Source organism: Oncorhynchus clarkii, chromosome 4 (genome assembly GCF_045791955.1).
Source record: "Oncorhynchus clarkii lewisi isolate Uvic-CL-2024 chromosome 4, UVic_Ocla_1.0, whole genome shotgun sequence".
NCBI lineage: Eukaryota > Metazoa > Chordata > Actinopteri > Salmoniformes > Salmonidae > Oncorhynchus > Oncorhynchus clarkii.
The window spans coordinates 41,058,847-41,073,974 of record NC_092150.1 but is presented as its reverse complement, the minus strand read 5'-3'; the positions used below and the strand labels follow the sequence as shown (position 1 = coordinate 41,073,974).

The 15,128-nt window shown below is 41.2% G+C and overlaps 1 protein-coding gene across 1 annotated transcript in view; it reads right to left on the bottom strand.

Annotated features, from left to right (window-relative positions):
• Positions 1 to 15,128, bottom strand: part of LOC139406818 (phosphatidylinositol 3-kinase regulatory subunit gamma-like) — a 297,830-nt gene that overhangs the window by 199,846 nt on the left and 82,856 nt on the right. Inside the window, exons 3-4 of the mRNA XM_071149873.1 lie at positions 9,514 to 9,606; positions 9,232 to 9,309 (exon numbers count right to left, since the gene is read on the bottom strand). Of these exons, the coding sequence (XP_071005974.1) occupies positions 9,232 to 9,309; positions 9,514 to 9,606 (171 nt within the window). The remainder of the gene's footprint in view (positions 1 to 9,231; positions 9,310 to 9,513; positions 9,607 to 15,128) is intronic.

Genomic DNA, 15,128 nt, shown 5'->3' with positions numbered 1-15,128 from the left:
ATGATTATCCATGTATTTCGACTACATGGACTTCACCAGGATATTATCTGGGATCGTGGGCCCCAGTTCGCCGCACGGTATTGGAAAGCCTCCTGCTCCCTGTTGGGGGCGTCAGTGAGTCTCTCCTCTAGATTCCACCCACAGTCGAATGGGAAAACGGAGCGGGCCAACCAGGAGCTGGAGAAGTTCCTCCTCTGCTTTGTCTCCATCCAGGCAAGCAACTGGAGCAAGTTCCTTGTCTGGGAGGAATATGCTCAAAACACACTGCAGAACTCGTCCACTGGACTGTCGCCGTTCTAGTGTCAGTTCGGGTTCACCTCCCCCCACTTTTTCCTGAAGAAGAGGCCGAAGCGTTGGTGTCATCAGCCGAGGCGTTCATTTGACAGAGTCAATGTGCACCGGTTAGTCGAGGTAATTGAGGTAGGTAGAGTTAAGGTAGGTAGAGTTAAAGTGACTATGCATAGATAATAAACAGAGAGTAGCAGCGTAAAAGGGGAGGAGGAGGGGGGGCAATGCAAATAGTCTGGGTAGCCATTTGATTAGCTGTTCAGGAGTCTTATGGTTTGGTGGTAAAAACTGTTAAGCCTTTTGGACCTAGGCTTGGCACTGCTTGCCGTGCGGTAGCAAAGAGAAAAGTCTATGACTAGGGTGGCTGAAGTCATTGATAATTTTTAGGGCCTTCCTCTGACACTGCCTGTTATAGAGGTCATGGATGGCAGGAAGCTTGGCCCCAGTGATGTACTGAGCCGTACACACTACCCTCTGTAGTGCCTTGCGGTCGGAGGCCGAGCAGTTGCCATACCAGGCAGTGATGCAACCAGTCAGGATGCGCTCGATGGTGTAGCTGTATAACTTTTTGAGGATCTGAGGACCCATGCCAAATCTTGTCAGACTCCTGAGGGGGAATAGGCTTTGTCGTATTCTCTTCACAACTGTCTTGGTGTGTTTGGACCATGATAGTTTATTGGTGATGTGGACACCAAGGAACTTGAAGCTCCCAACCTGCTCCACTACTGCCCCGTCGATTAGAATGGGGCGTGCTCGGGCCTCCTTTTTCTATAGTCCACAATCATCTCCTTTGTCTTGATCACGTTGAAGGAAAGGTTGTTGTCTGGGCACCGCACAGCCAGGACCTCCTCCCTAAAGGCTGTCTCATCGTTGTCGGTGATCAGGCCTACCACTGTTGTGTCTTCGGCAAACTTAATGATGGTGTTGGAGTCGTGCCTGGCCGTGCAGTCATGAGTACAGGAGGGGAATGAGCACGCACCCCTGAGGGTCTCCAGTGTTGAGGATTCTATTATTATAATAATAATTCCATTATTTTACTTTTAGATTTGTGCGTATTGTTGTGAATTGTTAGATACTACTGCACTGTTGGAGCTAGGAACACAAGCATTTCGATACACCCACAATAACATCTGCTAAATATGTGTATGTGAGCAATACAATTTGATTTGACTTTGATTTGATACCTTTTCCATGCCAAATTGCTGAGAGTGTTGTGGAATAGCATGAGAGCTTATGCCCTATGTAACAACTCCCTATTACATAACAACAGGACCCATGCACTGAAGAGAACACCTCAGCCAAAACACAGAGAGGAAAACTGTCTGCATGGAAACTACCTTTCTCAGAAATACATTATCCTACCCCCATCCCGTGTACCATTAACACTTACTACATAACAAAGACCTTACCACACTGCACAAAGAGACATTCTCAGAGAGAGAGACAGAGAGATTTCTGTCTAGCTGTTTTTCTAATATTCTCTCTCTGTTTTATCTGTTCCATTAGTAATGTCTTCCTCCCACTCTTCCTCTCCCCACTAAGAGCATTGGACGTGTGCCTTTACAGGTATGCATGTATAAGAGTCATGTGTCAACCCATTTCTATACATAATTTCCCTCTCCCATGTCTACTCCTGGTCACATATATGACCTGTTCATGTATGTTAGCTAGCCTTGCTCTTTCCATGCCTGTAATGTATGTGCATATGTGTGCATTTCTGCATGTACTGTACATTTGTGTTGAATTCTCTCATCCCTATTTCTGTCTGCCAATATTTATGTCTGTATCAACTATATTACTGGGAGTCAACTCTTCTTTGTCAATTTCTTTGATTACATACACGTCTTTACCCTCGCATTGACCCCTTATTTCCCCCGGGATGAGGAGGCCAAGTGTGTGTGTGTGTTTGTTTGTGTGCAAACCTATACCACTCTAAACAACTATCATAAATAGAATTCAAAAGAGAAATATTACTTTTTGCGGTGAAGATTCATATAGGTTCATTGATGATAAATAATGAAACAGTTATAGTTCTGCAACCTTTATAGACCATAGAGACAGGATTGGGAAGTAACTAATAACATGTAATCTGATTATTCAACAACAAAAAAACTAGTCGGTTATGTTACCAACAAAAATATTGTAATCAGATTACTTTTGAAAAATTGCGTTTCAAATGTGTTTGATGAATCCTTTTTGTCTTCTTCCAATGACCCTTAAAGGGAAAGTAATCCAAAAGTAATCAGATTATGTTACTGAGTTTAGGTAATCCAAAATTGACATTACTGATTACAATTTTGGACAGGTAACTAGTAACTGTAACATATTACATTTAAAAAGTAACCTACCCAACCATGCATAGAAACTTAAATTGTTTGTCTCAACCTTGATTCAGTGTCATTTTGATTATGCCTGCTCTGCTTGGTATTGTGGGCCATCAAAAAGCTGAAAAGGGGAAATGCCAGTCATGTAAATAATGTTATCAGGTATATGCTGAATGACCCCCCAAGGACCCTCATGGGGTACAGGAGTTCCAGGAGGTGGGCTTGTTACCTTTGGAGTCCAGAGTGGGCCAACTTAAACTCAATCATATGTTTGACCTCTGAAATGATCGTGCCTCAGGATATATGAAAAACAACATTGATATGGTCTGTAACCGTTACAATACCAGAGCTAGTGTTACAGTGCCTTGCGAAAGTATTCGGCCCCCTTGAACTTTGCGACCTGTTGCCACATTTCAGGCTTCAAACATAAAGACATAAAACTGTATTTTTTTGTGAAGAATCAACAACAAGTGGGACACAATCATGAAGTGGAACGACATTTATTGGATATTTCAAACTTTTTTAACAAATCAAAAACTGAAAAATTGGGCGTGCAAAATTATTCAGCCCCTTTACTTTCAGTGCAGCAAACTCTCTCCAGAAGTTCAGTGAGGATCTCTGAATGATCCAATGTTGACCTAAATGACTAATGATGATAAATACAATCCACCTGTGTGTAATCAAGTCTCCGTATAAATGCACCTGCACTGTGATAGTCTCAGAGGTCCGTTAAAAGCGCAGAGAGCATCATGAAGAACAAGGAACACACCAGGCAGGTCCGAGATACTGTTGTGAAGAAGTTTAAAGCCGGATTTGGATACAAAAAGATTTCCCAAGCTTTAAACATCCCAAGGAGCACTGTGCAAGCGATAATATTGAAATGGAAGGAGTATCAGACCACTGCAAATCTACCAAGACCTGGCCGTCTCTCTAAACTTTCAGCTCATACAAGGAGAAGACTGATCAGAGATGCAGCCAAGAGGCCCATGATCACTCTGGATGAACTGCAGAGATCTACAGCTGAGGTGGGAGACTCTGTCCATAGGACAACAATCAGTCGTATATTGCACAAATCTGGCCTTTATGGAAGAGTGGCAAGAAGAAAGCCATTTCTTAAAGATATCCATAAAAAGTGTAGTTTAAAGTTTGCCACAAGCCACCTGGGAGACACACCAAACATGTGGAAGAAGGTGCTCTGGTCAGATTAAACCAAAATTGAACTTTTTGGCAACAATGCAAAACGTTATGTTTGGCGTAAAAGCAACACAGCTCATCACACTGAACACACCATCCCCACTGTCAAACATGGTGGTGGCAGCATCATGGTTTGGGCCTGCTTTTCTTCAGCAGGGACAAGGAAGATGGTTAAAATTGATGGGAAGATGGATGGAGCCAAATACAGGACCATTCTGGAAGAAAACCTGATGGAGTCTGCAAAAGACCTGAGACTGGGACGGAGATTTGTCTTCCAACAAGACAATGATCCAAAACATAAAGCAAAATCTACAATGGAATGGTTCAAAAATAAACATATCCAGGTGTTAGAATGGCCAAGTCAAAGTCCAGACCTGAATCCAATCGAGAATCTGTGGAAAGAACTGAAAACTGCTGTTCACAAATGCTCTCCATCCAACCTCACTGAGCTCGAGCTGTTTTGCAAGGAGGAATGGGAAAAAAATTCAGTCTCTCGATGTGCAAAACTGATAGAGACATACCCCAAGCGACTTACAGCTGTAATCGCAGCAAAAGGTGGCGTTACAAAGTATTAACTTAAGGGGGCTGAATAATTTTGCACGCCCAATTTTTCAGTTTTTGATTTGTTAAAAAAGTTTGAAATATCCAATAAATGTCGTTCCACTTCATGATTGTGTCCCACTTGTTGTTGATTCTTCACAAAAAAATACAGTTTTATATCTTTATGTTTGAAGCCTGAAATGTGGCAAAAGGTCGCAAAGTTCAAGGGGGCCGAATACTTTCGCAAGGCACTGTATATGATACAACATTGCACATTTTGTTGTCTGTTACATAAATACATTCAATTCAATAGAGATAACTAAACCATTGAGATCTTAGAATTCTATACTGTATGTGTTCTACATGTAGTTCTATGTCTGAAACTGCGTACATGCTACAGTGGCTTGCGAAAGTTTTTGCCCCCCTTGGCATTTTTCCCATTTTGTTGCCTTTACAACCTGGAATTAAAATTGATTTTGGGGGGAGGGTTGTATCATTTGATTTACACAACATGCCTACCACTTTGAAGATGCAAAATATTTGTTTTTATTGTGAAACAAACAAGAAACAAGACAAAAAAACAGAAAACTTGAGCGTGCATAACTATTCACCCCCCCAAGTCAATACTTTGTAAAGCCACCTTTTGCAGCAATTACAGCTGCAAGTCTCTTGGAGTATGTCTCTATAAGCTTTGCACATCTAGCCACTGGGATTTCTTCAAGGCAAAACTGCTCCAGCTCCTTCAAGTTGGATAGGTTCCGCTGGTGTACTGCAATCTTTAAGTCATACCACAGATTCTCAATTGGATTGAGGTCTGGGCTTTGACTAGGCCATTCCAAGACATTTAAATATTTCTTAAACCACTCAACTGTTGCTTTAGCAGTATGTTTAGGGTGATTATCCCGCTGGAAGGTGTAGCTCCGTCCCAGTCTCAAATCTCTGGAAGACTGAAACAGGTTTCCCTCAAGAATTTCCCTGTATTTAGCGTCATCCATAATTCCTTCAATTCTGACCAGTTTCCCAGTCCCTGCTGATGAAAAACATCCCCACATCATGATGCTGCCACCACCATGCTTCACTGTGGAGATGGTGCTGTCGGGGTGATGAGAGGTGTTGGTTTGTGCCAGACATTGCGTTTTCCTTGATGGCCAAAAAGCTACATTTTAGTCTCATCTGACCAGAGTACCTTCTTCCATATGTTTCGGGAGTCTCCGACATGCCTTTTGGCAAACACCAAATGTGCTTGCTTATTTTTTTCTTTAAGTTGGGGCTATGGGGGGAAAAGGAGTTCCCTAAAGGGAACACCCACTCCCATTCAGCTGAAAAAAATATTATTTAGAAATATTTAACTTTCACACATTAACAAGTCCAATACAGCAAATGAAATATAGACATCTTGTTAATCTACCCATCGTGTCCGATTTTCAAAATGTTTTACAGCTAAAACACAACATATATTTATGTTAGATGACCACCAAATTCAAAAACACACAGAGCGATATTTCACAGTCACAAAAGCATAAATATAGATAAAATGAATCACTAACCTTTGATTATCTCCATCAGATGACACTCATAGGACATCATGTTATACATGTATTGTGTGTTTTGTTCGATAATGTGCATATATATATATAAAAAATCTCAGTTTACATTGGCGCAATGTAGTAATGTTTTGATTCCAAAACATCTAGTGATTTTGCAGAAATACTCACAATAAACATTGATAAAAGATGCAAGTGTTATTCACAGAATTAAAGATAAATTTATCCTCTATGCAACCGCTGTGTCAGATTTCACTTTTTTTTTTACAGAAAAATAATAATCTGAGAACGGCGCTCAGAACCCAAAGAAATAGCTGCCATTTTGGTGTCAACAGAAGCTACAAAAAACACTATAAATATTCACTTATCTTTGAATATCTTCATCAGAAGGCAGTTCCAGGAATCCCAGTTCGATAATAAATGACTGATTTGTTCCATAAAGTTCCAAAAAGCCCATAATTTAGCCACTTGTTGTTAGCTTGTTCAGCCCAGCATTCAATCCTCAAAAAGCACGAGCAATTCCTCTAGACAAAAACTCAAAAAGTTCCGTTACAGGTCGTAGAAACAAGTCAAATGATGTATGCAATCCATATTTAGGTTGTTTTAAACATTGATCAGCCATAAGATTCCAACCGGAGAATTTAATTGTCTGAAGAAAAGCATAGAAACGCAAGAACACTCTCTCGTGACCGCGCGTAATGAAACCGAGGCTTTCTGCCAGACCACCCACTCAAAGAGCTATTATGAGCCCCACCTTTATAGTAGAATCATACAACCAGAATCTAAAGACGGTGACATATTGTGGAAGCCCTAGAAAGTGCATTCTCATCCATATCTAAAGGTGGACATCCAATGGTACTGTTTTCTAAATTGAGTTCTCATTTCCTGTTTGGATTTCGTCTCAGGTTTTTGTCTGCCATATGAGTTCTGTTATACTCACAGACATAATTCAAACAGTTTTAGAAACTCCAGAGTGGTTTCTATCTACCAGTAATAATACTATGCATATATTCCCATCTGGGAGAGAGTAGGAGGCCGTTTACTCTGGGAATGCCTTTCATCCAAAAGTGAAAATGCTGCCCCCTAGCCTCAACAGGTTTTAAGCAATGGCTTTTTTTTGTCCAATCTTCTGTAAAGCACAGCTCTGTGGAGTGTGCGGCTTAAAGTGGTCATATGGACAGATACTCCAATCTCCGCTGTGGAAGTTGCAGCTCCTTCAGGGTAATCTATGGTCTCGTTGTTGCCTCTCTGATTAATGCCCTCCTTGCCTGGTCCATGAGTTTTGGTGGGTGGCTCTCTCTTGGCAGGCTTGTTATGGTGCCATATTCTTTCCATGTTTTTAATAAAGGATTTAATGGTGCTCTGTGGGATGTTCAAAGTTTCTGATATGTTTTTATAACCCAACCCTGATCTGTACTTCTCCACAACGTTGTCCCTGACCTGTTAGGAGCGCTCCTTGGTCTTCATGGTGCCCTTGCTTAGTGGTGTTGCAGTCTCTGGGGCCTTTCAGAACAGGTCTATATATACACAGATCATGTGACAGATCATGGGACACTTAGACTGCACACAGGTGGGCTTTATTTAACTAATAATGTGACTTCTGAAGGTAATTGGTTGCACCAGATCTTATTTAGGGGCTTCATAGCAAAGAGGGTGAATACATATGCATGCACCACTTTTCAGTTTTTATTTATATTTATTTTTTGAAACAAGTTTTTTTTTGTGTGTGTATGTCCATTACATGAAATCCAAATAAAAATCAATTTAAATTACAAGTTGTAATGCAACAAAATGAGTGTGAGTGTGTATGAGTGTGTATGAGATGATGTGTGTCATATTGTGTATTATAAACCGGGTAGTTTGTGTACTGGATACTGATTGTCTGAAAGCTGTGGTATTCCAGACAACATACCATGGGTATGACGCAACATCACGTGTTTACTGTTCTAATTATGTTGGTAACCAGTTTATAATAGCAATAAGGCACCTTGGGGGTTTGGGGTATATGGCCAACATACCACTGCTAAGGGCTGTATCCAGGCACTCCACTTTGGCCATATTATGAATCTTTAGACGTACAAGTTACCATACCTGGTCTCAGGGATGGCTAACTATGGAAATCCCTTCGGTTTACTCAGTTAGGTAAATCTGTTTTAATTGTCTTTGGACCCTGTGTATGGAACAACCTACAGCATTCCCTACAACTGGGTGTTCTGGTGCCTCTTGGGCAGTTCAACATGTTGATTGGAGACCTCCTTGCCTTAGGAATGTGACTGTTTTTCTTGAATATTTGCATTACACTGTATTTTATTTTGTAAATTGTGTTAATGCAGGGTTCCATTGCAAAAGAGACCTTAGTCTCAATGTTCTTCAACATGCTCTCACAGTCTCACTGCAGAATTAGGCATTTCAAGTTAGTGTCCATCACTAGTCATGGGATTACACCCATCCACCAACTCCATCCACAATGCCCTTGCAAAACTCAAACGTACTTTATGGTAATAGCGCTCACTGTTGCCCCTAGGTATGGATAGAAGTCCAATTTTGAAGTCATATTAGAAAATATACCACACCCCCTCTGGCCTTATTACTTATTTAGATGGGGGAGTGTATAAGATGCTGTGTATACCATTGTGCCTCTACTGGTTCTGACACCACTGTGTTTGTAATGCTGTGGGCTCGATGGGTCTCAGATAGAGTTATGTTCTGCCTGCGCAAATATTACAGAGTCAGAGCACTCCCTTGTGGAGCCAGCCTGAACTTCAGCACAAACTTTCCCAACTTTCTCTCTACTGAGATAGACTACCAATTCTGGCTATCAGCAGTAATCTACTGTATGCCTTCTGTATGAGTCAGCACCCCGGAGAGATGCTGTACTGAGAGGTTATATTCAAGACTTATTAGGCCCAGTGAGTCCGTTAAATACCTAGCAGGTTGACACCTGTTGAGTTGACATGCTGCAATTTCTGCATACAAATACTGCAACTCCACAACTCCTCAAATACTGCAACTCCACAACTCCTCAAATACTGTAACTCCACAACTTGTGCCCTGACATGAGAAAAAAACGACTTAGTTTGTAGTTGCACAGATAGTATGAACCTGTGTTATGTAGGGTTAAGGTACATGTGCTATGTAGGATTATGTACCTGTGTTATGTAGGGGTTTGTAGGATTGATGTACATGTGCTGTGTAGGGTTATGTAGGGTTTATGTACCTGTGTTATGTACGTTATGTAGGGTTTTATGTACATTTTACATTTAAATCATTTAGCAGACGCTCTTATTCAGTAGTCAGTGCATACACCTGTTTTATGTAGTGTTATGCAGGGATTTATGCACCTGTGTCAAGAGCCTGTCTCAGTTCTGGGGGTCCGGTGGAGGCTGGGGGCGTCCGGTACAGTGGCTCACTCTCCAAGCCTAGACAAGAGAGGGGCAGAGGAATTAGTGAAAATAGTTACATTTCAATGCATCCACAAAATACTTTAGGCCTACTACATAATAATTCTATATTCATAAAGATGCATTTGAAGAGATCAAACATGGAGTCATAATAATTCCTGAATTGTGTACAATATAAATTACCAACATGTTTTTTTTTCTCTAAGTTGTGGAAGTTTTTACCTTGTCTCTCCAGAGCTTCTATCAGCCTGTGTAGCGCCACAGGAGCCTGTTCAGGCAGAGCACACACCTCTGGGGCCTCCCTTGGCCCCCCACCTAGAGAGAGAGACAGCAAGAGAGAGAGAGAGAGAGAGAGAGATAGATGGGAGAGAGGGGGAGAGAGAGAGATAAAGAGGAAGAGAGCGAAAGGGAGGAAGAGAGAGAGAACAATGATCAGAGATGCTACACACATAAGACATACGCACTGAATCAAGCGAAACACAAGAAGACAAGCATATTCCCTTAGTGCTTCACTTTGCTGACCCACACACAACCACATAGTAGAACAGGAACAATTGTGTGTGTGTGAGAGAGAGAGAGAGAGAGAGAGAGAGAGAGAGAGAGAGAGAACAGAAAGAGTGAGATAGGTTTGCATGTGCATGCTTAAATCTTTGACCTGTACCGTCTCTGTGCATCTCTGTCTATTTCAGGAGCAGCATTTCAATTCCGCTCTCCTGCTCCGTGTGACAAATGCACTCTCCCCACTCACACATGCCACCTTCATCTTTTACCCCCATTACACTGTGTGTGTGTGAGAGAGATTTTTTTTAAACAATACATTTCACAACACATTAAGTGTGTGCCCTCAGGCCACTACTCTACTACAACATATCTACCACACAAAATCCATGCGTACATGTTTGTATAGTGCGTATGTTATCATGTCTGTGTGTGTGTCTCTTCACAGTCCCTGCTGTTCCATAATGTGTATTTTACATGATGTGGAATAGAGTTCCATGGAGCCATGGCGCTATGTAGTACTGCGCGCCTCCCAAAGTCTGTTCTGGACTTGGGGACTGTGAAGAGACCTCTGGTGACATGTCTTGTAAGGTATACATAAGTGTCCGAGCTGTGTGCGTTCAACATGTCAATACCTCTCACAAATACAAGTATTGATGAAGTCAATCTCTCCTCTACTTTCAGCCAGTAGAGATTGGCATGCATATTATTAATGTTAGCTCTCCATGTACATTTAATGGCCAGCAGTGCTGCTCTGTTCTGGGCCAAGTGTAATTTTCCTAAGTCCCTCTTTGTGGCACCTGACCACACAACTGGACAGTAGTCCAGGTGCGACAAAATCAGGGCCTGTAGGACCTGCCTTGTTGATAGCGTTGTTAAGAAGGCAGAGCAGTGCTTTATTATGGACAGACCTCTTTCCATCTTAGCTACAGTTGCATCAATATGTTCTGACCATTACATTTTACAATCCTGGGTTACACAAGCAGTTTAGTCTCCTCAACTTGCTAAATTTTCACATTATTCATTTGAAGGTTTAGGGTTTAGTGAATAATTTGTCCCAAATAGAATGCTTTTAGATATTTAAATATTTAGGATTAACTTTACACCTGTTTAGGATTACTTTACACCTGTTCTGAAACTGACGGCAGCTTTTTGTTAAGTGTAGCAGTGATTTCACTTGCTTTGGTAGCTGAGTCATCAGCATACATAGACACACAGGTTTACTCAGAACCAGTGGCAGGTCATTAGCAAAGATTGAAAAAAGTAAGGGCCCTAGACAGCTTCCCTGGGAAATGCCTGACTCTACCTGGATTATGTTGGCTTCCATTAATGAACACACGTGTTCAATTTGACAGGTAACTGTCGATCCACAATATAGCAGGGGATGTAAAGCCATAACACAGCAGAAGATTTTGATAAAGTCAAAAACTGCACTGAAGTCTAACAAAACAGGTCCCACAATCTTTTTATTATACGTTTCTGTCAGTCAATCATCAGTCATTTGTGCCGTACATCTTGAATGTCTTTCCCTATAACCTTGCTGAAAATCTGTTGTTAATTAGTTTACTGTGAAATAGCATTGTATCTGGTAAAAATTTGACTAGGGGTTGGTAACAAGCTTATTCGTCGGCTGTTTGAGCCAGTAAAGGGAGCTTTGCTATTTTTGGGGAGCGGAATTACTTTTTCTTTCCTCCAGACCTGAAGGCACACATTTTCCTGTGGGCAGTTTTGCTCGCAAAAGTGATTGCTGTCCTCGTTATGAAATGATCAAATTACATTGGCTGTCACTCATCTAATTACGCAGTTACATGCTTATTAGTTCGACACTGAAGGAGAAGACGCACAAGTTGTCACAAAAGATAAGGTATTTTCGGAAGGTAGAAAGAAAGTAACATGAGCAACAAATGTTAGTGAACCGAGGATTCGTAGTGTTTGAATAGATTTTCTGAATGATACATGCTACATTTGAATCGGTTTGCGGTCCCGTGGGGTTTAAGTTCAAGGTTAAGTTCAAGCATCAGCCAGTTAAAATCGTTGCGGTAGTTGCACGTGATCAAAGGCTATATGTTAGCTGTTCACATTACATAGGCTTGCACATATATCTCCATGCTAACCTCAGCAGGTGTAATCTAGAGGCGAAAGAAACGCACACCTATTTAGGTGAGGTGCTGGCTAGCGGAGTAGAACACTTTTAAAAATTTGCACGCTCTAGGAGCTCAAATGCAAACATATTTATGTCTAATGTTTCGACAGACAAGCTGTCTTCATCAGGGTATAATGACAAACACTGCGAGATGACTCATTTATATAGTGTCAAAAGACACACACAGGTATCTGTAATCATGGCCAGTTGTGGCCTGATATCATTGGTTAATTCTCATAGAATAAAATAGCATACAAAAAACAGAAATGGATAGCGTACGATCATAGATACAATTTGGCTACATAAGCCTACAAACATTTACAATAGCAAAATCACAATCACAAGAATGGCTTCAGATCAAAGTCTACGTTGAGACCGAATCTTTAAATTAAAGATCCAGGCAGCTTCTCGTTTAAAAAAAAAAATTGTCGAGGTCACCCCCTCTCCTAGGGAGGTGTCACGACTTCCGCCGAAGTCGGTCCCTCTCCTTGTTTGGTCGGTGTTCGGCGGTCAACGTCACCGACCTTCTAGCCATCGCTGATCCATTTTTCATTTTCCATTGGTTTTGTCTTGTCTTCCTTCACACCTGGTTCCAATCCCATCAATTACATGTTGTGTATTTAACTCTCTGTTTCCCCTCATGTCCTTGTCAGTGATTGTTTGATTGTATGTTATGTGCAAGTTTTGTTCTGGTGTGCGACGGGTTTTGTACCCACTTTTATCATTTTGTATATTTTGGTTTTCGGAGATTTGTGAGCACTTATTATATACCAAGTTCGTTCCCCTGCGCCAGACTTCCCTGCCACCAGCGCGCACCCATTACAGGAGGGTGACATATTCGATGCCAATATAACGTAGGGATAAAATCGAGTGGTTTTCTTCCAAAAAAAAACTCAGCAGGTGGCCATGATTATTTTTTGTAACAAAATCCATATCAGCAAATGAAAATGGTTGACGTAGTTGGACGTGTTGCAACACTTGTTCATGGAAACATCTTCAACATAAGTGTAACACCCTGACCATAGTTTGCTTTGTATGTTTCTATGTTTTGTTTGGTCAGGGTGTGATCTGAGTGGGCATTCTATGTTGGATGTCTAGTTTGTCTGTTTCTGTGTTTGGCCTGATATGGTTCTCAATCAGAGGCAGGTGTTAGTCATTGTCTCTGATTGGGAACCATATTTAGGTAGCCTGTTTGGTGTTGGGTTTTGTGGGTGATTGTTCCTGTCTCTGTGTTTGCACCAGATAGGGCTGTTTTAGGTTTTCACGGTTCTTGTTTTTGTTAGTCTGTTCATGTATAGTTTTCATTAAAGAACCATGAATAGAAACCACGCTGCATTTTGGTCCGCCTCTCCTTCAAGTCAAGAAGACCGTTACAATAAGTCAAACAGCACGTTCTGATAATCAAAGCAACTACATCACGTGCATTTGACTGACTGGTCAAATTGCTCTCTGTGTAGAGTGCCTAGCTCCACGTAATTGTCGCGGATTGTGGCAAAGGGGTCGAATCTCACATGAGATTATTCCTCCCTTTGAAATGTGGAATTATATGTATTGTGGTAGTGTGTTGAAAAGGGACATAGCCTAAAGCTAATAGCTTGAAAATGAAGATTAATAATGCATTTACTGTAATAAGGAACTACCTAGTTTATCATCCTTGCAGACAAACACACTGCTATGGCCTAATAATCATATTGCATAGGCTACAGTTGAAGTCGGAAGTGTAACGGATGTCGTCTGGAGATAGAGAGGAGGACCAAGGTGCAGCGTGGTTAGTGTTCATGATGATTTTAATTAAAGAAAGCACTGAACATTGAATCAAAACAATAAACAATGACGTGAATTTACAAAACCGAAACAGTACCGTGTGGCCCAAACACTCACACGGAAACAAACACCCACAAACCAAAAGTGAAACCCAGGCTACCTAAGTATGATTCTCAGTCAGAGACTAACGACACCTGCCTCTGATTGAGAACCATACCTCCTGCTGCAATGCACCCCCACAACATTATACTGCCACCCCCATGCTTCATGGTTGGGATGGTGTTCTTTGGCTTGCAAGCCTCCACCTTTTTACTCCAAACATAATGGTCATTATGGCCAAACAATTCCATTTTTGTTTCATCAGACCAGTGGACATTTCTCCAAAAACTATGATCTTTGTCCCCATGTGCAGTTGCAAACCGTAGTCTGGATTTTTTATGGCGGTTTTTGGAGCAGTGGCTTCTTCCTTGCTGAGCGGCCTTTCAGGTTATGTCAATATAGGACTCATTTTTAATGTGGATATAAATACTTTTGTACCTGTTTCCTCCAGCATCTTCACAAGGTCCTTTGCTGTTGTTCTGGGATTGATTTGCACTTTTCGCACCACATTACGTTCATCTCTAGGAGACAGAACACGTCTCTTCCCTGAGCGGTATGACGACTGCGTGGTCCCATGGTGTTTATACTTGCGCACTATTGTTTGTACAGATGAACGTGGTACCTTCAGGCGTTTGGAAATTTCTCCCAAGGATGAACCAGACTTGTGGAGGTCTACAGTTTTTTTCTGAGATCTTGGCTGATTTCTTTTGATTTTCCCATGATGTCAAGCAAAGAGGTACTGAGTTTGAAGGTAGGCCTTGAAATACATCCACAGGTACACCTCCAATGGACTCAAATTATGTCAATTAGCCTATCAGAAGCTTCTAAAGCCATGAAATCATTTTCTGGAATTTTCCAATCTGTTTAAAGACACAGTCAACTTAGTGTATGTGAGCTTCTGACCCACTGGAATTGTGATACAGTGAATTATAAGTGAAATAATCTGTCTGTAAACAATTGTTGGAAAAATGACCTGTGTTATGCACAAAGTAGATGTCCTAACCGACTTGCCAAAACTATAGTTTGTTAACAAAAAAAATTGTGGAGTGGTTGAAAAACAAGTTTTAATGACTCCAACCTAAGTGTTTGTAAACTTCTGACTTCAACTGTATATTACATGGTCCTGTACACATAAATGTAGACCTATGTTTTGATAATCATCTACTTTGTCACATGTGTTATTTGACTTAAGGACAAGCATTACAAAGTGTAATACAGTAGGACTTGACCTTGACCTATTTTAAGAAATGCCATTGGTTTGTCGAAAAAAAGTAGTTAAATCTCTGATAGGCTGATGGGCAATATGGTACAGGAAATAATCACATCAACCTGC